The 26320-nt window shown below is 42.5% G+C and overlaps 1 protein-coding gene across 2 annotated transcripts in view; it reads left to right on the top strand.

Moving 5' to 3' along the window:
• DOK7 (docking protein 7) overlaps positions 1 to 11844 on the top strand; it is an 86602-nt gene extending 74758 nt beyond the window's left edge. For both annotated transcript variants that reach the window (XM_075261096.1, XM_075261094.1), the window contains one exon: positions 8241 to 11844. In XM_075261096.1, the coding sequence (XP_075117197.1) occupies positions 8241 to 8377 (137 nt within the window). In that variant the 3' untranslated portion in view covers positions 8378 to 11844. The remainder of the gene's footprint in view (positions 1 to 8240) is intronic.
• Positions 11845 to 26320: the final 14476 nt, after the last annotated feature.

Here is a 26320-nt window from a genome sequence, read left to right as displayed (position 1 = left end):
TCGCTGACAGTCATGTCTGGTGGGAAACAAGGCCATCTCCTTGGGAAACAAGGTATTAGGTGTTATAAAGTTCTACATCTTGATCTTTCCTTCCATCAATATCATCGGTTGGAGGAAAGACATAAGTCTCCTATACACATAAGATAGTTGACAGATCCCACTAAAACTGGACAATTTTTTTCCTTATATGTATGGGGACCTAAAACGTACCAAACATTGCATACACCTTTAGTAGAGATTCTGTACATGAGGAACAACACTATATATGTCCATTTGTGACCTTGATTTTTATAATACTTAGTTCTTCCCCTCTTCAGGCTCTCTCTGTAGTTTGCATTTCTCTCCTTGCTGGTGGGTAGACAATAGCTACCATATATTGCACACAGTAAAGGAAAAAGAATTTATTCCATAACTATCTCCCTCTCACTCACCTACAGCCCAGGCTTATGCGGGACATATAAAGAGAAGTATTGACATGTACTGATGTGAATAAAGTACTTTGGTTGTTCTAGAAAGCTCAGCGAAAGACAGTTTGGTAACAGGAGCGGATAAAATGTAATATCTGTAACTATTTAAAGAAGTAATCCAGTAAAAAATGTGATCCCCACCATTTGAAAATAAGCCCATGTGTAGGGCAATGTAACTGAATAGCTTACTGATTGTGTAGTTATGTGCTCCCCTCCAGAGCAGTGATCTCCTATGTACTCCTCTGATGTACACAGTGCTTGTATGAATAGGAGGCAGACTCACAATTTAAGTCTTCCAGGACTTATTAATTGATGACCTATCCTTATCAAATGAAGATCACCCAGAACCCCCACCGATCAGCTGTTTGAAGCAGCAGCACTTCCAGAGTGCAACTTCTGCTTCACAAGCCATACGCCATCATGTTCATCAGTAGCATTGCCTCTTCACAGCTCAGTCCTTTTCAACTATGTTGTGATACCAAGCACAGCTGTTATACAAATTTACGGTTGCTTGGTAAGTAATGTAGAGACAATAACACCTGAATGCCTCTTCAAACAGCTGGGTAGGGGGCCCAGGTGTTTGAACCCACTGATCACATATTAATGACTTATGAGGGTGTAAACCTAAATTATTAAGTCTGGGTAACTGCTTTAAAACCTTGATATCATTATCATAGACCTCCTTTGTGAGTTTGACCTCCTAATAAGAAAGAAAAAGCTGTGTGAAACAGAGTATGGAGTAGATCAGTGCTCTAGAGGGGAGCACATAACTTTACAACAATGCTGTTGTTAAGTAAGTTTAGTTCAGTAAGTTATCCAATAACATAACACTACACACAGACTCAATTTCCTATGTACTCAATCTCTGTACTCTTTGCATTCAAAGGGGTTTGGTCATGAAAACATTTATCACCTCACTAGTCCTATCCTAAGCCTAGGTCATCGATATCTAACTTCTGGAAAGCCCTTTTAAGCATCATTGCTTGGCCAGGTCTGGATGTTGGACCACTTCTCCAAAACTTTGACACTACACCCTTAGCCAAGCTCCAAAAATCTTGAAATGACAACCTAGATATAACACATACAAAGGAGTGTAAAACAACCCACACGCCAGTCATAGCTCTGATCCATTACACGATACCCTGAGAAGATGTATTAGCAGAGTTTCTGCAGAGCCATTAATACAGACAAGGCTATGCAGATGAAGACGTAGATGTTAATGGCTTGTTACATTGACCTTGACCTTAGAAGAGTGGTAGAAAGTCAGGGAAACGTGTGAGCTGCACTTACAGTCAATTATATATAGAACAACGAAAGCTCATTAAAATAAGATTTACAGACATGAATATTCATGCCCTATTGTATGCATGTAATATCCATACTTGCATGGCGTCTTGTGCTGCGGGATTAACAATCTTTAACCAGTGCATTGCCCTTTGACTCTATATCCCGTATCTCATATTATTTTGTTTCAGGCTGAACATTTGGTCAATGGGTTGAAGGCTGTATTGGGAAATACACTACTGTGTGAAAGTCTTAGACAGGTGTGGAAAATGCTGGAAAGTAAGAAAGTTTTCAGAAATAGAAGGAACAGAATAAAGTGAATGGAGAGAAGAGAAATGTAAATGGATCTACATTGTAAAGTATACCCTCAACAGCTATCATGAACCTACATATAGTCTAATGTTATAGAGCAGGATGCAGGTTGATGTCTGGTTTATGGGAAATTACTTTAAGTCTCTGCTCATTCTGGGCTTAGGAATCCAGTGGGCGGTCCTATCCAGTCTTTAAGGTGACACGTTCACTTTAAGTAAGCCATTCTATTGACTTGAGGGTTTTCTATAAAGAGCATGGAGGGCTATTCTTGCCGTCAAGACAATGCAAACCTCAACAGACGTCATCTTAAGTCAGAGGAGTCTGTCAGGCACCCTTGAGGTCTGTCTTAGCATAGATGTGAACATAGTCTAAGGGTGGCCATGGACATTAAATGAATGTCAGCCAAAGCCACTGACCACTGTCTCTCTATTCAGAACATAAGCTCAGCTCATTCACCTAATCCCCCATTGGGGCAGGGAATTGAGTCTCTTCTTGTTTCTCCGAGAACATGGAACATGCCCAACCCTTTCTTCCTTGACACCTTCCATCAGAGGAGAATCTGGAGGCCCCGATACATGTTAGATGGTACGCAAGTACCTCTGAAATGGGCAGTCTAAGCCACCATACTTCTAATGTGTATGGTGACCTTTACACGCTGTTTATCACATTGATTGTCCCATTTGGACAACCAGTTTTCTAAATGTGGACTTCATGGTGATCAGATGCAATGCCGTGTATCCAGCAGCTGAAACCACTAGCCATCAGATGTTGGTTATATCCATACATTAGTAATGTCACGGCTCATTATGGAAGACCATTCCTCCAATTGGACATACCCTAATACTCCTTATAGAAAAACCTTTCTTTGTGGCCCCTCAATAACATAACCTGCTGGTACGATTCTCTGTGGGTAGTTTGGAGATCCAACATATGGTATCCAGGCTGTGCCAGTCATTGCTCTCTCCACGGACGGCAGTGGTATCCTTGGCGTAGATGTTTCCTGCCCTCCGGTGTGTCCGTAACCTTGGCCTGCAGGACATAATAGAATTACCTAATTATTGCAGTCAACAATTAGTATTGCATGTAGATGGATGGTCTGACCTCAGACGTGTCCATTAAACATTCCCGGGCACCATCCGCCCACAGATATTTGTAATTAGTCAGACAGGGCACATTATCGCTTACCTTTCATTTCCCGTCTATTCACGTATTTGCGAAGAGAGATTTGTCTAAGTAAGACTGATGATATGTTATCACCAACATAATGAATGATAATGCTTGGCATCGGGGAGAAAAGTAGTGTTTATTTATTCTCTAATTATTATAATTAAGACCTAGAAATTAATAAAGATTGAGCGTCTTTCCATCCGGCCAAGTTGCCTGTGTTTCCCAAGCTGCGTACATTTCCTTCCAAGTTCTAATGAACATTTTTCATACTTGGAGCCGTCTATAATTGACGCCTCCTAACAAGCCATAAGTGTACTTAGGAGTCAAGCTGAAAACTTGGCAAGTACTTAAAGAAGTTTCATATCTCAAGTAATGTAAAAGTTTTGGAATATTCTTAAAGGGGATGTTTGGTTTAGGAAAGTATTTGTGCTGTGTTTGGCTCTGCGCTACCCTAAATTGGGCTGATCTGTAATACTAGACACAGTCCATTAACAAAAGTTGACCGCCCCTTTAAGAGTTAGTAGCCCCATGTAGTGGAGATGTGATGCAAGGTGTATCTAATGCTAGAGGACTCGACATGTACAGTGAGGCAAAAAAGTATTTAGTCAGTCACCAATAGTGCAAGTTCCACCACTTAAAAAGATGAGAGGCGTCTGTAATTGACATCATAGGTAGACCTCAACTATGAGAGACAAAATGAGAAAACAAATCCAGAAAATCACATTGTCTGATTTTGTAAGAATTTATTTGCAAATTATGGTGGAAAATAAGTATTATGTACCTACAAACAATCAAGATTTCTGGCTCTCACAGACCTGTAACTTCTTCTTTAAGAGTCTCCTCTTTCCTCCACTCATTACCTGTAGTAATGGCACCTGTTTAAACTTGTTATCAGTATAAAAAGACACCTGTGCACACCCTCAAACAGTCAGACTCCAAACTCCACTATGGTGAAGACCGAAGAGCTGTCAAAGGACACCAGAAACAAAATTGTAGCCCTGCACCAGGCTGGGAAGACTGAATCTGCAATAGGCAACCAGCTTGGATTGAAGAAATCAACTGTGGGAGCAATAATTAGAAAATGGAAGACATACAAGACCACTGATAATCTCCCTCGATCTGGGGCTCCACACAAAATCTCACCCCGTGGGGTCAAAATGATCACAAGAGCGGTGAGCAAAAATCCCAGAACCACGCGGGGGGACCTAGTGAATGAACTGCAGAGAGCTGGGACCAATGTAACAAAGCCTACCATCAGTAACACACTACGCCGCCAGGGACTCAGATCCTGCAGTGCCAGAGGTGTCCCACTGCTTAAGCCAGTACATGTCCGGGCCCGTCTGAAGTTTGCTAGAGAGCATTTGGATGATCCAGAAGAGTATTGGGAGAATGTCCTATGGTCTGATGAAACCAAACTGGAACTGTTTGGTAGAAACACAACTTTTCGTGTTTGGAGGAAAAAGAATACTGAGTTGCATCCATCAAACACCATACCTACTGTAAAGCATGGGGGTGGAAACATCATGCTTTGGGGCTGTTTCTCTGCAAAGGGGCCAGGACGACTGATCCGGGTACATGAAAGAATGAATGGGGCCATGTATCGTGAGATTTTGAGTGCAAACCTCCTTCCATCAGCAAGGGCATTGAAGATGAAACGTGGCTGGGTCTTTCAACATGACAATGATCCAAAGCACACCGCCAGGGCAACGAAGGAGAGGCTTTGTAAGAAGCATTTCAAGGTCCTGGAGTGGCCTAGCCAGTCTCCAGATCTCAACCCTATAGAAAACCTTTGGAGGGAGTTGAAAGTCCGTGTTGCCAAGCGACAGCCCCAAAACATCACTGCTCTAGAGGAGATCTGCATGGAGGAATGGGCCGACATACCAGCAACAGTGTGTGCCAACCTTGTGAAGACTTACAGAAAACGTCTGACCTCTGTCATTGCCAACAAAGGATATATAACAAAGTATTGAGATGAAATTTTGTTACTGACCAAATACTTATTTTCCACCATAATATGCAAATAAATTCTTACAAAATCAGACAATGTGATTTTCTGGATTTGTTTTCTCATTTTGTCTCTCATAGTTGAGGTCTACCTATGATGTAAATTACAGACGCCTCTCATCTTTTTAAGTGGTGGAACTTGCACTATTGGTGACTGACTAAATACTTTTTTGCCCCACTGTATATACTGCAGATAGCCTGTTGATTTGAATGACTGAAGAGCAGTGTAATGCTTTACCTCCCCTGTGGTGGCGCTGGAGGGCACTTAAACATGGCCAGGTTCCCCAGATGATTACAGCTGATCCCTGTGAGAACCAACAGGGAAACACTTTGTGGTCATGTTATTTTAAGGACACCCTTATAGGCCACAAATTACATCATATAGATGTGGGTCCCACCTCTGGAATACGCATCTATTTCTAAAATCAACCCCCTCCCCAGGTTCTGCTCCAGACTCGACCTTGCTGACAGTGAAAACCAGACTGTCCTCGATGATTGGGCTTTGCAGTCACATCATGGAACTGTCTATAAGTGACCAGAGGTGTCTGTTTCAGTTGACTACACTAAATTGGACAATTCCTTTAAGACTTCCACATAGAAGAGAAAAATTTACACATTAGTTATATGTTACCTTTATTATTTTAGATTTTATATTACACTTATAAAAATATAAATTTATTATATATATATATATATATATATATATATATATATATATATATATAATTTTATATATTTATAATATATATATATTTTATATGTATCTTGAATTGAGATTTTCTGTACTTAAAGGGAACCTGTCACATTGAAAATGTCGTCCAATCCGTATGTAGCGTGTTATAGAGCAGGAGGAGCTGAGTAGATTGATATATAGTTTTATGGGAATAGTATCAGTGTAACCTGCATTATATTCATTTAAACCTGTGTGAGTTCTGGGTTAAGGAGTCCAGTGGGCGGTCCTAGGAAAGTCCCACTGGACTCCTAAGCCCAGAATGAGCACAGGATTAAGTGAATAAATAACATGTTATAATGGACCTTTACCCAGAAATATACATATCAATCCGCTCAGCTCCTCCTGCTCTACAACATACTGCTAGCAGACTGGACTATATTTTAAACATGACATATCCCTTTAAAACAGCTATAAAGTTAAACATGAGCACAGATCTTTCATCCCTTCACATGAAAATTTAAATCTTAAAGGTTCTGTCAAGGATTAAAAATAAATAAATTCGGCTTTCTTCCAAAAACAGTGCCACCCCCTATCGACAGTTTGTGTGTGGTATTGCAGTCACAGCCCATTGACACATGTAGTACTGTTTGGGAAGAAAGCGGACATATTTTTCGAAGTTTAGACAACTACTCGTTTTCACCACTAGGGTTAGCAGCTGTTTGCACCAGGTCAGCTGATTCCTTTACAATTGTATACAGATCTCCCCCTAGTGGTGTCCATGGCAGCAGCAATTTTATGGAAAATGGTGCTCCATACTCATAAAGCAGCACTGTAGCTTTATCATTTCATACAGAAATCCATCTCCTCTATGGCTATAAGGCAACTATCGAAAAAACAGACAAAGTTTTGTTTCCCCTGCAGAAGACTTAAGGATTGTAAATTACTGCTATTGATTTTTTTGTAACTTTCTGGTACAGAATAAGCATTTATTAAAGTTTTTCCCTGAAGAACTGGTCTGTAAAAATGAAGAGCTCTTACGTCTCGCTTCACCTTTCTTTACCTTTCTCAATTTGCAAAAACTTCTAAAGTTTTTACTTTGTCTCAACTTCTGCAAGATATTCTATTAAAAGCATCAGAAATAGTTTCATATAATTCATATTCATTATTTCTGGAAATCCTTCTATCTTAAAGTCTAATACCTAAGACACCTTGACCTTGAATTAAATTTCTGTCCTGTTAATTCCTTGTTATAGTGGTTAGAGATTGTTTTTTCGGGATATAGAGCTCCAAAAAAAAAAAAATAAAGGAAAAATTTAAAGGAAATCTGTTAGGCTACCCATGGTGTCTGATCTGTCTGCAGGATGATATAGAGCAGGAGGAGCTGAGCAGATTGATATATAGGTTTATGGGAGAAGATTTGGTATAGTTTGTACTTTATCCATTTATATCTTAAGAGTCCAGTGGGCGGTCTTATTTCTGTGTGCCCCTGTATACAGGGAAGGCTGCCAATCACAGATTAGGACCGCCCACTGGACTCTAAAGCATGGAAAGAGTCAGTCTTATTTAACACTATGTAAACAAGCAAAAGTAGATCAAAGGATTCCAAAGATTCTCAATAAGTAAAATATAGGGATAGGAAGTCGACCTTAAATTTAAGTTTTTCCTCTAAACAGATCAAAAATTTTTCCTAATTTATTTAGCATTTTTCATGTCACTATATATATTTGCAGCGGTCACCTCCTTTACAACACAGACCAGACAGATAGGATTACTATAGAAGATGACACCTCTATATATACTATAACAACATTGAACCATCATTGCGTCCCCTACTGACAATAGATGATGTCACATCTTATATACTCCCCTACCTGCACAGAGCATTAGAGATGAGCACGTATTTTTCGATCGAATACCTCCCCGCCATAGGTATGCGTGTAAGCGGCCGAACTGCAAGGGGTTAAATGCATTGAATATTCGATGCGCTTAACCCCTTGGTGTTCAGCCGCTTACACGCATACCTATGGCGGGGAGGTATTTGATCGAATACTACGCGCTCATCACTACAGAGCATGTCTAGAAAACTCTCTCATAGTCTCTATTTGGCTCCAGTTTATTGCTGAATGTGGCCAAGAGACTGCTGTAAAGCGTATCACTAAATGCTGTTAACAAAGCAGAGTTCAAGTTCAGACAAGATGGCCGTGACCATCATCATGTATAGAAAATAGAATTTAAAAAATCTAAAATCGGAAAATAAAACAAATAAATAAATTGACAATACATACATACCTACAGACTGTCAAAATGATGTCATTTTTTCTTTTTTTTTCCAGGAGGAGGCGCCACCAGATATGCTCAGATAGACATTGCCGCCACAGAGACGGCACACAAAGTGGGGTCCCAGCACGCTCAGTCCAGAGAAGAACGTTTACAAGAGCTGGAGCAGAAGAGGAAAGGAAATCAGCAATGATCGGTCTCGGCGGTTCTCGTACTAGGTGTAAACTTTTATCAAGGCGACTCATTGGGGTCCATTGGGCTTGACGAACTACTGGCACTTTTTGAGTCGGATGGTCGGCCCAGTGTGACTTTTAGAAAGAACAGGATTACGCATTGCTTGGTGGCACGGGGGTCATTCCAAAACTGATATTCCTTTTCGGAGACATAGCAGAAGTGTCTGGTCATAGTAAGTGCCCTTTAATTCTCGAGGTGGAACGAAAGAAAACGAATCTATAAATACTTGTATATTCACATTGATCTTTCTTCCTGGAAATTGTCATATAGTTTTGTATGTGTAGGAAATCAAAGTATTTATTTGTTTCTGTCCCTGTGTATTATTATTATTATTATTTAATTTTATTTGCATATAATTTTATACCTGAAGGTTTTCTGCAACATACCTCCTCAGTTTTATTGTCTTACACATAGGACTTCTTTTTTTTTTTTTTTAAAAGCAAAACAAGTGACGTCAGTTTTGCAAATTTTCGTAAAGGAAAATTCCAGTCAAATATTGGAAATTGGTTATTATAGGTTTTGGGCATTGTAAAGACTGTTGCAGTATGGCTTCCACATTGTAACAACTTGGGAGCGTTAGGCACCATGTACGGAGTTGTAGTATCAGTACCCATAGAGTTTCATTGCACCTAATGCATCATATAGACCTCATAGAAACATAGATTCCATAATTCAAACTCCATAATCCAAAAGTTCCAAACTAGATCAGACCCCACAGCAGATAATTCCTCCATATACACCAGACTCAATAATACAGACCTCAATACTCAAAATTTACATCCAATAAAATGGACGGAAGTTGTTTCAGTAACTTCTGTAGAAACAGCGTATAATAGCAGTCGGGAGAAAGAGTAATGTAGATGGGATATGTAAAGAAAACATCTCTACGTGTCCCAGGAGATCGGTTATAATTCAGACCCCAGAATAGGCTCCATAATTCAGGCCTAGAACCTAAAATTAACACCACAGACTACATCATCCAGACCCAGAGCCACCCCATATATAGGTATACATCATAGGAACCCCTAACCACCCCATATATAGATATACAGAGTGACCACAGCTCCATCATGGGAACCCCTAACCACACCATATACTGACATACATCATAGGAACCCCTAACCACCCCATATATAGATATACAGAGTGACCACAGCTCCATCTTAGGAACCCTTAACCACCCCATATACAGACATACAGAGTGACCACAGCTCCATCATAGGAACCCCTAACCACACCATATACAGACATACATCATAGGAACCCCTAGCCACCCCATATATAGATATACAGTGTGACCACAGCTCCATCATGGGAACCCCTAACCACACCATATACAGACATACAGAGTGACCACAGCTCCATCATAGGAACCCCTAACCACACCATATACAAACATACATCATAGGAGCCCCTAACCACCCCATATACAGACATACATACAGAGTGACCACAGCTCCATCATAGGAACCCCTAACCACCCCATATACAGAGATACAGAGTGACCACATTTCCATCATGGGAACCCCTAACCACCCCATATACAGACATACATCATAGGAGCCCCTAACCATCCCATATACAGACATACATACAGAGTGACCACAGCTCCATCATGGGAACCCCTAACCACCCCATATACAGACATACAGAGTGCCCACAGCTCCATCATAGGAACCCCTAACCACCCATATACAGAGATACAGAGTGACCACATTTCCATCATGGGAACCCCTAACCACACCATATACAAACATACAGAGTGACCACAGCTCCATCATAGGAACCCCTAACCACACCATATACAGACATACATCATAGGAGCCCCTAACCACCCCATATACAGACATACATCATAGGAACCCCTAACCACCCCATATACAGACATACAGAGTGACCACAGCTCCATCATAATAACCCCTAACCACCCCATATACAGACATACAGAGTGCCCACAGCTCCATCATAGGAACCCCTAACCACCCCATATACAGAGATACAGAGTGACCACATTTCCATCATGGGAACCCCTAACCACCCCATATACAGACATACAGAGTGACCACAGCTCCATCATAGGAACCCCTTATTGTTTCGCACCATCCTCCATGTTATTCCCCTTTTACCCAGGTGCATACAGTAGGTAGTGTGAGCTATGGTATCTGATACACCCAGGTGCCACTGCCTATCCCAAAGATTACCCTGGCAAATAAGAAAATATCAGTATTATAAAAGGCATAGGATAGGTGGGACCCATTTCCTATTTTGCATTGTCCAGGAGTCGGGTGACAACCGAGCTTCATTATATAAAAAAAATCTTTATACGGTATATTTCTATTCAAAGGATTCAATCTGAATCTACAAGAGGGCACTAAACGGGTGACTTCAAGGCAGCTCTACTCATAGGGTAAACAATGCCTCTGCACCAGGCCCTATGGTGGTCGGGCCCCACCCTGAGCATTTTAGGTGCTATCCCGCTGTTCTGGGTGTCAGGTAGCAATTTGAACTCTAGCTGCATCCTGAGGATGCAGATAAAGTGGAATTCAATGGTGATGCATGAAGATATCAACTCTGTGCTCCACTATTCAGGCCTTGGTGATGTGATCGGTGGCAGTGAGGCGCGATGAGTGCTGAGTCAGAGACATCACTATAGCCAGAGCCTTCAGGAAACACCGGGGGAACTTTTTATAAAAATTTGTATTGCAGGGCAGGGGCATTATATCAGGGATACTTGAGGGGATACTATATTGGGGAGACATTAATTTATATGGGGGGGGGCATGTATGAAACCTTTGAAGGGGGCCCTCTAATGGGTTACAATGGCCATGGGTGAGATGAATGATGGCTGGAGTTTTCCTTTACCATACCATATTTCCTGGGGCATTGATGTACAGTATCAGTATGTGGTATACATAGTTCAGTATACATGCCTTTATATTGGGGGACACAGGAGAATGGGGGGTTTCTACTGTGTTACGGTCTTGCATGTATGTAAATGATACACAGATATATTATATTACTGTGATATGAGGAATGTAGTATGACTACATATAAAACACTAAAAAGTAGAAGTTTTTGCGTAAATAAAATCCCAGAACGGGATCTATATGAAACGTGTGTAATATTTTAAGTACTTTTTTGATTTTATTTTATTTTTTTTTGTTTTCTATTTTAATTTGCACATTTACAAGGTGATATTTTTTTGTTTTATGGTTATTTACACACAACTTGGTTGAACAACTTTTGCCACACAATGGAATATTTTTTTGTAAAATGGTAAATTCAGGTATCCGGTGTCTGTACAGTCCTGTACATGTAGGGTGAGACATTATCCCTTACAGGATTGTGGACTATTAGCTAAATGAAGAAGATTATCATATTGGCATTCATCTCCATCATTCAATATTACTGAAATGTCCAATAAAACTTTACTCACAAAATCATGGCTGGTGATCATTTTTTACATTTTTTAGCTGTAATGATATTGAACGATCATAAAAATGATAATTATTAGTGATGTGATTCCATTCAATTCCAAGACGACATTGAGCAGATAGAGTGCGAGATATATAAGATTATATCCATTATCTATGTTATACAGTATCTATCTATCTATCTATCTATCTATCTATCTATCTATCTATCTATCTATCTATCTATCTATCTATCTATCTACAGTATCTATCTATCTATCTATCTATCTATCTATCTATCTATCTATCTATCTATCTATCTATCTATCTATCTACAGTATCTATCTATCTATCTATCTATCTATCTATCTATCTATCTATCTATCTATCTATCTATCTATCTATCTATCTATCTATCTATCTATCTATCTACAGTATCTATCTATCTATCTATCTATCTATCTATCTATCTATCATCTACAGTATCTATCTATCTATCTATCTATCTATCTATCTATCTATCTATCTATCTATTATCTATCATATCTATCTATCTATCTATCTATCTATCATCTATCTATCTAGCTATCTATCTATCTATCTATCTATCATCTATCTATCTATCTATCTATCTATCTATCTATCTATCAGTACACAGAATATACAGATATATAGATATAATACTAACAATGCCCGACTGGCACAGTGGGGTAGAGGGCCCTGCCCGCGAGGGCTTACAATCTATGAGGGAAGGGGGGTAGAGACAGAAGGAGAGGGGGAGACTGTACAGATGGGGGTGCGGTGATAGTGTTATTGGAGGTTGTAGGCCTTCCTGAATAGGTGAGTCTTCAGGGCCTTCTTGAAGCCTGTGATTGTGGGGGTCAGTCTTATGTGTCTTGGTAAGGAGTTCCAGAGTATGGGGGATGCACGGGAGAAATTTTGGAGACGGTTGTGTGAGGAGCGGATGAGGGCAGAGCGGAGAAGGAGGTCATTGGAGGATCTGAGGTTACGTGTGGGCAGGTAGCGGGAGATGAGGTCGGAGATATATGGAGGGGACAGGTTGTGGATGGCTTTGTATGTTAATGTTAGTAGCTTGAACTCAATTCGCTGGGCTATAGGCAGCCAGTGGAGGGACTGGCAGAGGGTAAGCAGCCGATGAAGATCAGGGGGGTGAGGTGGATTAAGCGAGCAGCGCAGTTTAAGGTGGACTGGAGGGGGGCGAGGGTGTTAGCTGGGAGTCCATGGAGAAGGGTGTTGCAGTAGTCTAGGCAGGAGATTATGAGGGCTTGGACGAGCGTCTTAGTCATTTCAGGGGTGAAGAAGGAGTGGATTCGGTGGATGTTCTTGAGTTGGAGGTGGCAGTAAGTGTTGAGGGCTTGAACGTGTGACTTGAAGGATAGTTCAGAGTCCAGTGTCACTCCAAGGCATCGGGCCTGTGGGACAGGGGTAAATGTGGTTCCGTTAACTTTGATAGATGGGTCAGGTGGAGGGGCCATACAGGGTGGGGCAAAGATGATGAATTCTGTTTTCTCCATATTGAGTTTGAGAAAGCGGGAGGAGAGGAAGGAGGCTACGGCCGCTAAACAATCTGGAACTCTGGCCAGCAGGGAGGTAATGTCTGGTCCAGAGATGTAGATTTGGGTGTCATCGGCATAGCAGTGGTACTGGAAACCATGAGATTCTATGAGTTGGCCCAGGCCAAGGGTGTAGATGGAAAAGAGGAGGGGTCCTAGGACGGAGTCTTGGGGGACACCTACAGAGAGAGGGCGAGGTGAGGAGGTGGTGTGCGAGTGGGAGACGCTGAATGTGCGGTCGGTGAGGTATGAGGAGATCCAGGAATGGGCCAGGTCTGAGATACCAAGGGATGAGAGAATTTCTAACAGGAGGGAGTGGTCAACTGTGTCAAAGGCAGAGGAGAGGTCAAGGATATCTATCTATCTATCTATCTATCTATCTATCTATCTATCTATCTATCTATCATCTATCTATCTATCTATCTATCTATCTATCTATCTCCTATCTATCTATCTATCTATCTATCTATCTATCTATGTCTATATTTTCTTACCCATACACATTATTCTTCTCGCTGTATTATCATGAATACAATGCATTCTGGGTCCGGCTGTCCTTATATTTACATAATAGTTTCATTATTTGTAACGAAGGATAATTTTCAGCTCAGCACCAGCTGGAGAGCCAAAGATTAACTCATCGTAAACAAGTGGTAAAATAATAAATGTTAAAGAAAAGACTGCATACACATTATTCAGAATTAATAGCCTCTAACAAAGCCATTATAAGCAACACAGCTATAGATGGGGAGGAAAGAATTGCTGTAATGCCTCTATTACCATAACCAACTAAGACTATTACTTAGAGTTAATATAGGAGGCAGTTCCCTCATTCATGATTGTCTGTGATACGCTAGTACAGGGGTCCTCAAAATTTTTAATTCAGGGGGCCAGTTCACTGTCTATCAAACCACTGGAGGGCCGAAATATAGTTTTAAAAAAATTTAAGATTATATGTTCCACAGAAGCTCCCCCTACAGTATTATACACTCCACAGCAGGCCCCCCCACAGTATTATATGCTCCACAGTACATCCCCCACACATAGTATTATATGCCCATCAGTACGCCTTCACACACACAGTATTATCTGCTCCTTAGTATGCCCCCCACAGTATAATTTGCTCTTCAATACACCCCCCACTGTATTATATGCTCCTCAGTACACCCCCCCACTGTATTATATGCTCCTCAGTACGCCCCCTATACACTATTATATGCTCCTCAGTATACCCCCCACTGTATTATATGCTCCTCTATACGCCCCCCACCCCACTGTATTATATGTTCCTCAGTATGCCCCCCCACACTTTATCATACTTACCCATGAAGAGCCACCGCACATCCTCCTCCTTCAGACTGCAGGGGTGATGACTAACGTCATGGTGCCTGCGTCGGGGCAGAGGTCACTCTCTGCCGTCCGTGTAGGCTGCGCAATCGCGGCCCACACTGACAGCTTTCAATTGTATGTGCATTCGCACATACAACTGAAAGCAGTGATCCGCTCACTAACGGGGAATCCTGGAGCGATTCAGACGACCACGCACGGGCCACATGCGGCATGCCAGACAAATGTCCTTGGTGGGCGGCATGTGGCCCGTGGGCCATAGTTTGAGGACCCCTGCACTAGTATATAAAAAATATAGTGACAATACAAGACAATATAGTGATTTATCAATATTCATTAGTTCTTGAAGAATACATATCTATAGATGTTTCCATCCTTACCTTTCCCTCTACCTGTACATATTCTAAGATGAGCGTTTGGGATGATCGGCATTTCTAAAAAACATGGTTTTGCAATACTAGATATCTGTCCTATATGTGATTATAGGTGGCCATCCAGTGGATGTGTTGTTAACTGCAGCCTGTAGAGGGGTTGGGTAGCATGTAAGATATTGTACTGAGTTCCTTTCCAGTACAAAATAAATTTGAGCTAAGGAAGGGTGAACATTTTTGTACAGTATATACGTGTATGGCATCTTGATGTAATGGGGTTATACCATTTGTTCAAGCATTTCCCTGTCCAACAAAGGCAGTGGCATAATTAGGAATGGTGGGGCCCTGAAGACCCCAACATAGGGCCCCCCCAAAGACTCCGACCAACCTAGGCCTCCCTTGCATTCCTGCACACACTATTATGCCCCATAATGGCCCCTGCACACAATATTATGCTCCATGGTGGACACACATGAACAATTATTATACTCTGGCGTTTTTTTAGACCCCAGATTAACGGAGACCCAGGGGAAGATACAAACATAAAAAACACTGTTACTTACCTCTCCTGGGCTCTGGTGCACTCCCCACTAATGTTGGTCATCTTCAATGATGGAAGAGACGTCACTTGAGCCGGGACTTGCGTCACGAAGCATAAGGACGCAAACCCCGGCTCACATGATGTCTGTGACATCACCAAGTAGGCCTGAAGCCTTCTGGAGCCAGGAGAGGTAAGTAACACAGTGTTTTTTATGTTCCCTCAGCTCTCCTAGCCCTCCGATCATTATACTCAGGGGTCTGAAAAGATCCCCTGGGTATAGTGATAGTGTTTGTGGGGTTCGGGGGCCTGTGGCCTTACTTACCGATCCCCGCTCCTGCTCACAGCCACTGCAGCAGAAGAGGAAGCGCCGGCGGCCATGAGCAGGAACCAGGATATGTAAGTAAATAGGACCCTTTACCTGCTGCATTATTAAAAAAAAAATCTGCCGTTGGGCCCCCTAAAGGCCCGGGCCCTGTGGCAGCCTTTACTGCTGCTACCCCAGTAGTTGCACCTCCGATCAAAGGTCACACCTACATTTTGACAGCAGTCAAGCTAATTGCACAACAGGGGGTAAAACATTTTATATTCATATGTCTTTTTGCACACATACCACGGATTTGGTGGTACATAGTGATACATCATGATACATTGTGATACATAATGACGCATAGACTGTATACTGCACCTGAAGGATTAATACTGTCGCGTTTTTATATACTCTGCTTCATATTCTATTGAAAGGTAATAGAAGTAGATGGATGTGTGGATATAAATGTGTAGCATCTACATGTGCCCCATCCTGATAAGATAAATGTGTTATGCAATCCAATGTGTCAGGAAGCTTTGATACTATGAGAGCAATCTGCGTGAATCATGAATATTAGACAATATTATAGAGAAGAGCTGCACTCTGTGAAAAGAAGCAATCTGTGCCCGTACCTACATTCTGGAATTATCCTGGAATGAATAAGAAAATGTGAACAATGGCCCTTTGTATGGGATGAGTGCACGTTCCTTCTGGGGTATAACAAATCCCTGGTAACAAATAAGTGTTATTCTGCTTCATAAACCTCCGCATATATCCTCAGCAGCCAGGTGCGGATGAGAAGGAATATGTTTTACAAATGACAACATAACATAAAATAAGTTGTGATACTACAGATAAGCAGTACGTGTGGTTCCTTTAACCTCTTAAAGGGAATGTAGAACATATCCTTAACCAGACCTAATTGTGTAGTCTTCTTTTAGACTGTAGATTTTTTTAAATTCTGTTTTCTTTACATCATTATGGAGGTGGCCATATCTGCTATACATACATACATACATACATACATACATACATACATGCATAGGACACTGTAATAGGAAGATCACCTTCTATGGGAGAGAGCTGTGGTCATGTTCAGTCACTGCAATAATTTGGAAATCTCATATAACCATATTCTTATTTACAAGAACACATCAGAAGGTGAAAGTTACACAATAAAACATAAAACACATATCAGAAAGTGGAAGTTACACAACAGAACATAGATCACATACATATAAGAAGGTGAAAGTTACACAATAGAACACATCAGAAGGTGAAAGTTACACAATAGAACATTGATCACATATCAGAAGGTGAAAGTTACACAACAGAACATAGAAAGAACACATATCAAAAGGTGAAAGTTACACAATGGAATATAGACACATATCATAAGGTGAAAGTTACACAACAGAACATAGAACACATATCAGAAGGTGAAAGTTACATAATAGAACATAGATCAGAAGCTGAAAGTTAAGCAATAAAACACAGAACACATCTTGAAAGTGAAAGTTACACAATATAAAACTTATCAGAAGGTGAAAGTTTTTTTTATATCTTATTTAACAAAAAAATACCTTAATACCTTATTTAGAAATTTATGGCAGTGACACATCTTAAAAAAAGTTGGGACAGGGTGTCATGTCGCACCTCTGGCCATGCATACAGTGCCATATTGTTTATTGTCATGCATTGTTTTACTTGTGCTTCTCATCTAGTTCTGTCCTATCTTTACTCTCTCTCTACGCCTCCTCCTGTCTGTACCATCATCCAGGTTCTGTAAGTTGTTTATTCACTGCCTCCTCTCAGTCTGGAATACTGCCATCTTTTTTACACCCTGTATTACATCTATCAAGAGTTCTACTGGAATAAACCTTCATCTGAACGTCTTCCTCGTGTCTTACAGAGGAGTTGAGCTATCTGGTAATGTTTAGTGGTATAACCTGGGCGAAGTCTCTTTCAGATCTACAGTCAGATCTCCACCATCCAGACTCTATGTAGGTCTGTAGCGTCTCTTCTTTTTACAACTGCCTGTGAATGTCAGGGAAGCGAGGAGACCAAGTGCTGGAGTTTTGGGAGAGGAATGTTGTCCCATTCTTGTCTGATGGATTCTCGCTTCTCAACAGTCCTGGGTCATCCTTGTGTTCCATAATGCACCAAATGTTTTCTATAGGTGAATGGTCTGGCCTGCAGGCCGCCAGTTTAGCACCCGGATTCTTCTTCTGTGAAGCCATGTTGTTGTGATGGTGCAGAATGTGGTTTACCATTGTCTTGCTGAAATATGCAAGAGACGTTGTCTGGATAGGGGACATATGTTGTTCTAAAACCTTCATATACTGCTCAATATTGATACTGTCCTTCACCATGTGTAAACTGCCCATGCTATAGGCGCTAATGTAACCACTTACTATTAGAGATGCAGGCTTGTGAACTGTACTGAATGGTCCACCTCTTCTTGAGTCTGCAGGACACGGCATTTGCAATTTCCAAAATGAATTTCATTTTGATTCATTGAATTTTGATTCATTTGACCACAGAACAGTTTTCGATTTTTCTTCCATTTTAAATGAGCTTCAGTCCAGAGAAGACAGCGCGATTTCTGTATTGTGTGGCTATGTGGCTTCTTCTTGCATGATACAGCTTTAACTTGCATTTGTGGATTGCACAGTGAAATGATTTCTGAAAATATTCCCGAGCCCATGGAGAGATTTCCATTACTGATACATACTTGGTTTTAATGCAGTACTGCTTATGTGGCGGAGGGGTCTCTGGTGTCCTCAAACACAGGCCCGCGGTGTGATTCTCCAGTCATTCCTTTTTAGTCAGCTTCCATGCAGATCAATGTGCCTTTATAGGAATATGATCATTACTATTAACAAAATTATTTCTTCCTACATATTCTGCAGCCGCTTTCCCGTAATGTGTAATCTACTAATACCTCCTTAAGTAATTGCTCACATGTCTTAGTTTGCAGGATTGTATCAGCGGGGAGAAGGATCGTTTGACTTCTCTTCTCTGACACATTCTATATCACACCATGAAAACATTTCAGCTCTGCAGTAAATCCCAGGATATGAAATCAATGGATCAATCTCATAGCAAGGCATAGGATTAACATAACTAGATTCTCATGTGCCGGGTCCTATTATATATAAGTCATTCTTAAAGGGATTTTTTCAGCAAATCAAACGTATTCATTGTATGGTAAAAGTATATATCTCATTTTCTAACAGTTTCAAGATCTGTGCTTGAAGTCAATGTATGGGATCTTTCATTGCTTATTTTCAGGAAGAATGTGCTGTGGATTTCTCTGTGATCCTGAGAAAACTATGCAAAAAATCCACAGTAGGGGGTGTAAGTATCGTCATAGCAGCCCTAGCTATGGGGTCCATGATGATAGAGAGTCCAGGTTGATCAGCCACTATCTGCTGGAGTATTCACATAGGTAGCGGTCTAAAGTAATGTAATAGGCTAGTAATGGGGGCTATTACCCTGTGTGGGAGCCTTGCTGGTTGGGGGTCTGTAATGGGGAACAATTGCTGTGTGGGGCCCATAGTGGGATGACTTATATTGTATGGGGGCCAACAAAGGAGACAGAATACCCTGTGGGAGATCCAGTAAGGGGGGAGTAACATGTGGGGCAAGTATAGAGGGCATGATACCATGTGGGATCCAATAAAGGGGGCATGGTACCATGTGGGGTTCAGTAAAGGGGGCCTTGTACTGGGTGGGGGCCAGTAAAGGTGACATTACATTGTGTGGGTGACAGCAAAGGGGGCTATGCCATACCTCCCAACTTTTGAAGAACCGAAAGAGGGACAAAACGTGCGGCGCGTGCGGCAAATTTAGCCCCACCCACTTTTGTGTTGACTCTACCCATTCTCATTAATTTTTCATGTGCCCGCACACAGTATAATCCTCCTGCAGTCACCCGTAAATTATATGTCCCCCCTCTATCTCTCCCCCAGTTTCATATATACCCTTCATCTACCCCCAGTTTCATGTCCCCCCCTCCATCTCTGCCCCCAGTTTCATGTCCCCTCCATCTCTGCCCCCAGTTTCATGTCCCTCCATCTCTACCCCCAGATTCATGTCCCCCATCTCTGCCCCCAGTTTCATGTCCCCTCCATCTCTGCCCCCAGATTCATGTCCCCCATCTCTTCCCCCAGATTCATGTCCCCCCTCCATCTCTGCCCACAGATTCATGTCCCCCCTCCATCTCCGCCCCCAGATTCATGTCCTCTCCATCTCTGCCCCCAGATTCATGTCCTCTCCATCTCTGCCCCAGATTCATGTCCCCCATCTCTTCCCCCAGATTCATGTCCCCCCTCCATCTCTGCCCCCAGATTCATGTCCCCCCATCTCTGCCCCCAGATTCATGTCCCCCATCTCTGCCCCCAGATTCATGTCCCGACATCTCTGCCCCCAGATTCATGTCCCCTCCATCTCTGCACCCAGATTCGTCCCTCCATCTCTGCCCCCAGATTCATATCCCCCCATCTCTGCCCCCAGATTCATGTCCCCCATCTCTGCCCCCAGATTCATGTCCCCACATCTCTGCCCCCAGATTCATGTCCCCTCCATCTCTGCACCCAGATTCATGTCCCTCCATCTCTGCCCCCAGATTCATGTCCCCCCATCTCTGCCCCCAGATTCATGTCCATCCATCTCTGCCCTCAGATTCATGTCCCCTCCATCTCTGCACCCAGATTCATGTCCCTCCATCTCTGCCCCCAGATTCATGTCCCCCCATCTCTGCCCCCAGATTCATGTCCCCCATCTCTGCCCTCAGATTCATGTCCCCACATCTCTGCCCCCAGTGTCATGCCGTCCTCTCCTTCATCTGCCCCCAGTTTCACGTTCCACCTCGGTGTACACATTAAACTTACCTTCTCCTCGCTCCCCCGCCGCTCTCTCCGCGCCTCTCTCTCTCTCGCACACAGTTGTAGACGCGATGTGACGTCATCACATCGCGTCTACACAGCCAGTAGGCGGCGTGCAGCGGCGAAGCATGGAGCTGAACTGTGACAGCTCCTTGCTTTAGCCACGTATGTGTTCAACTCAAAGGAGGTATGCCTATGCCTATCACCATGACTCCGTTTACGGGCTCTTCACCCATCTCCTTTGTCTTAGCCCTTATATAGGACCTATTTTCTGTCCATCAACTCTATGGCAGCCTGAAGTGGGTGACCTAAATGCAATGATAAGAATACACCTCTAGATTTATGAATCCTTGACAATCCTATAGTTCCTTATTGGACATAGATTATCGAAGTATTTCCTAAATCCTACAGATGTGCTTCAAAATGTTCCGTCAACCTCATCAAAGTCAGACATGAAATTTTCTAACATGGTGATTCGTGTTGGAGAGAAGAAATGGAAGGAGGCATTATCTTCCCGAATCCTCTAAATAACATGTGACCAATCACTCATTTTGGTTTTGCGAGATATTGGCCCTCTAATCAGTGAATACCCAGGCTGAGATAAGCCATGGTTACTATGGTGTCATAGAGAATGTGCGGAAACCTCATTTAAGAGAGCACGTCAAGCAGAACCGGCGCATTTTATCACAGGCGGAGGAGAAAATTGATTGCTACTTGCCCTTGACATTCACAGTAAGAGTTTTATGCTGTAACATTTGCTGTTTTTAAGAGCAACTTGAAGTATATGAAATGTATATGAAAATCTACTTCTCGGGTCAGGTCCAGGCAAGTGGCGAAAGGGGGAAGCGCTGTCATTTTTGGTGCTGGTGTATTATCACAACATCAAACTTACGCTAGGTTCACATTGGTGTTTGTCTCTCCGTTATTTGGGTCCATATAGGGTCTCAAAAGTGAGATCCTTGAAAAATGGTTACCCTTGGACAACATAGACTATAATAGGGTCTATCGGATGTTTGTTGGGATTCCACCAGTTTCAGGATTTTTCTGTCCTCTGATTTAAGCCGGAATTTGTCTCACACGAAGACTCCATTGCAGATGCCAACCTAGCCTTACCAGTATTGTTGTTGCTACTAAGGAAATGACTATGTCCCGTGGCCCAGGTCAAACAAGTAGGTCCTCACGCTTTTCGGTGGGGTTTTGTTCATTCATGATTCCAAAAATTCAGAACAGTCCTGACAAATTTGGGACACTCTTTTCCAAGAGTGATAACTTTTCCACATACAAATATCTAAGGGTATGTTCACATGGTGGAAAGTTCCACCTCAAATGCCTGTTCACTTTCCACCCCTCTGGTTTTCATTCACAGATTAGGCTCACATAAATGGTTCTGTGGCTGACTCAGGCGCGGTATTTTGGGCAAGATTGATCAGGCTGCTAATTTTTTTAGCATTCTGCTTCGATCACTGCCTTCCATTGAATATAATGGGAGGAAGATTCAGGGTGGAATTTGGCCAAATTCCACCATGTGAACATACCCTATCCCATTCGATATACAACATGAATCTCCTGGACCCTGATGTAAAAGCTGTAACAGAGTCCACACCTACCGTTTATAATACTGGTGTCCGGTGCTAGCTTCGCACCCCTATGGCTACACCCAGTGGCGTAACTAGGAATGGCGGGGCCCCGTGGCGAACTTTTGACATGGCCCCCCCCCCCGACCGACACCGACGCCGAAGACCTCGACCGACCCCCTCCTACGCATTTCTGCGCGTTCTATTATCCCCCATAGTGGCCCCTGCACACAGTATTATCCCCCATAGTGGCCCCTGCACACAGTATTATCCCCCATAGTGGCCCCTGCACACAGTATTATGCCCCATAGTGGCCCCTGCACACAGTGCAATAAATCAACATTCTGTCATTTTTTGACAATTTTTGTTATAAGCCACTTGTATTAAAAGTATAGTTGGGTAACGTGACAGATTCAGACACTTGTCATGCTGAGCCATGGCACCCTACAAGACCAGCCTATTTTCAAACAAGTGATTTTGTCTGCCTTGGTTGCCCACTAACAAAGAGCCAGTGGTGCCCACTCACCTCCATTGTGCAGGGGCATTGCTATAGGGGAGCAACAGGGGCATGTGCCCAAGATGCTGAGCACTAGAAGGAGCACCAGCAAGCCACTATGCCTTGTTCAGAGTATTTACATACATGGCTAGGGTGCAAGACCTCTGCTCCAGCTTTGACCTGTAGTTAACTTTCCTTGATCCATAGCTATTGTGAGGGCCCCTTCACACGGAGGATACTCTGGCTGATTCAGAACGTGTAAACGTTCCGAATCAGCAGCATTTAAAGCAGGTCCCATTGCTTTCTATGGGAGCTGGCATACGTGCGCTCCCCATAGAAATGAATGGGCTGCTTTTTTCCATTCATTTCTATGGGGAGCGCGCGTATGCCGGCTCCCATAGAAAGCAATGGGACCTCCTTTAAACGCTTCTGATTCGGAACGTTTACACGTTCCGAATCAGCCAGAGTATCCTCCTTGTGAAGGGGCCCTGAAGTGCCACAAGCCTGTATTACAACAAGGACTGTGAAGCTAGAGCCAGGATCAATTTTGTGTGGGCTCGGAATAAACTTACCAATTCCAAATGAATATTTTAATTACATCATAGAACTATTAATATTGGATGATTAACTAGAGGTATAGTTTGTTACATATGTCCTTTAATAGGAATTCAATCACTGGCTTTAAAGAGTACCTTTCATCAGATCGGGCACATGCAGTTCTATATACTGCTGGAAAGCTGACAGTGCGCTCAATTCAGCGCACTATCGGCTTTCCTGATCTGTGCCCGGTGTAAAGCGCTATCGGTCCCGGTACCGTAGCGCTTTACAGTCAGAAGGGCGTTCCTGACACTTAGCCAGGGACGCCCTTCTGCCCAGCAGCGCCTATCACGCTGTACAGTGTGAGCGGGGAGGAACGCCCCCTCCCTCCTGATAATACTCATCTATGGACGAGCCCTGTGAGCAGAGGGAGGGGGCGTTCCTCCCTGCTCCACAGTACAGCGCGATAGGCGCTGCTGGGCAGAAGGGCGTCCCTGGCTAAGTGTCAGAAACGCCCTTCTGAATGTAAAGCGCTACGGTACTGGGACCGATAGCGCTTTACACCGGGCACAGATCAGGAAAGCCGATAGTGTGCTGAATTGAGCGCACTGTCAGCTTTCCAGCAGTATAAAATACTGCATGTGCCCGATCTGATGAAAGGTACTCTTTAAATGAATTAAAAGATTTTTACTACTTCTGACTCACCATAGCTGTCAGTCACTTATAAAGAAGCCTGTCAGGATTCTCAGTTTAGTTACCTTGTCAACCTGGAAGCTTCTGCAGTTTCAGAAGTTCTCTGGGATTGTCCAATTAGCAGCTAACGAAGCCTATATAAGCCCCCTCCCTCCTGACCCAGGAGTCTGCTAATTTCGTTCTCTAGTTTGGCTCTAAACCTGATTGTGTCTATTAGGTTGATTTTCTGACCCTCAGCTTGTTTTCTGGTTATTCCTTTGCCTGCTGATTCTGCCATTGTCATACCCATTCGGATTTGACCCTTGGCTTTCTATTGGATATCGGTTTAGTCTCCTGATTCTGCCTCTGCCGGCTTCTCCTGGTTTTGACCCTTTGCCTGGGTGATTATTCTCCTGTTTCTGTTCAGCCCTGTAAGTTAGTTGTGGGTTCTGATTTGATTTCAGTTAGTGGAGCGTTTATTTCCTCTTCAGTTTCGTGGTGATAATATGGACACCCAAATTCAGCAAAGCCCATCTTGTCTTGCGGCTGGTGCTGGTGAAGGAGTTTGGGGGTCAGTCTCTAACTCAGAGTGCTGTGTTGGTTTTAAATAGCTTGTTCTTCTGCTCACTGTTATCAGCCAGTGTCGGCTTTTGCTGTAGTTTGCTCTTGTATAACAGTCAGAATTGGAGGTTTGGACTATTGACTCCACCAACCTGACAACAAGGACTGGGAGTTTGGGAACTCCGCCACTACATAAGTGTTAAACCCATGACAGCTTCCCCTTAAAACAAGTCTAGTGTTGGATGGCTGCTTCGTGCCATATACTAACAGCATGGCTACAAAGAGCCTTTTAGATCTGCTTTGACTATATTGGTACTTCAGTGAAGTCAAGGGCGCCATAAAAAGCCCTTCTTATATGATCAGGGTTCTTTGTGAAGATGTGTAGCATCTTTACAGTCACTTAGATAATTACGAAAAAATGTGAACAATCTTAGGTATTCACAGCTTACACCACAAGATCGAAAAAAAGAAAAGAAAGAATATATCTGCCGCATCGATATTATTGCATTAGTGTTACACGGAGGATTGATCAGAGCCCTAAGTGTAAGGAGCCTCTAACCATAATCATTGATTCAATGCGTACCAGTATATAATACAATTTCTGTGTTCTCTATGTTCTCTCAGGTTCCTCAAGGCATTCTGGTATCTTATCACAGTCCATCAGGTTCATTGACTTCAAACTAAATAGAACTACCAGGTGAATGCGATACAGAATTTATAAGGTTGGCTCCACAGGACCAGACTGATGGGAATGCTTAAATATTCTGTACACAGATAGGAGTAATACAGCTGTACCTTGTTATATCCTGAAAAGACATACAGAATACAGCTATACTAGGATGCTTAGATGTGTCTATTAAAATGAAAGAGGAACTTAACCTAACAGGCGAATGTAACAAGCTTTCTTATATATTTTATTAAAGAAAAGGGTTTCTTCACTTATTTCCCTTCCTTCTACCCCTCTACCCCTTCCTTCTACCACTTTCTCTAAATTCTGGAATCAGATCCATACACAGAAGTCAGTACACAGACATATCAGTTCACAATGACGTCTATGAAGGGGGAGGACGAGGACGACTAAGACAGCAGAGAGAGGCATGAGACCCTTCTGCAGCATCTAGTGAGTCACTTATTTCACAACATTATGGGACAATATTTCACTTAAGAATCCAGATCTGTTTTAAGGTAAAGGGCACCCTGGATGCAGTGGCGTAACTAGGAATGGTGTTGCCCCATGGCAAACAACGCCAAAGACCTCGATCAACCGACCCCTTCCCCCTGCATCTCTGCGCACACTATTATGCCACATAGTGGACCCTGCATACAGTATTATGCTCCATAGTGACCCCTGAACACAGTATTATGCCCCATAGTGGCCCCTGCACATAATATTATGCCCCATATTGACCCCTGCATACATGGCACCCTAAGTCCCAATAACTTACCATTAAACTTATCACTAAAGGAAATAAAATACACAACACACCAAATCACGTTTTTATGGATATTTATTTGGCCACGGTGTTTATCAAGGTTACTTATTTAATTTTAAAACCATCAAATAAATAAATCAATAATTCAAACAATAAATCAATAAATAATTAATTCATTAAAATAATA

The sequence above is a fragment of the Leptodactylus fuscus genome, chromosome 1 (assembly GCF_031893055.1).
Source record: "Leptodactylus fuscus isolate aLepFus1 chromosome 1, aLepFus1.hap2, whole genome shotgun sequence".
Taxonomy (NCBI): Eukaryota; Metazoa; Chordata; class Amphibia; order Anura; family Leptodactylidae; genus Leptodactylus; species Leptodactylus fuscus.
Note: the sequence above shows the minus strand (reverse complement) of the source record. Positions and strands in the feature narration are given on the sequence as shown.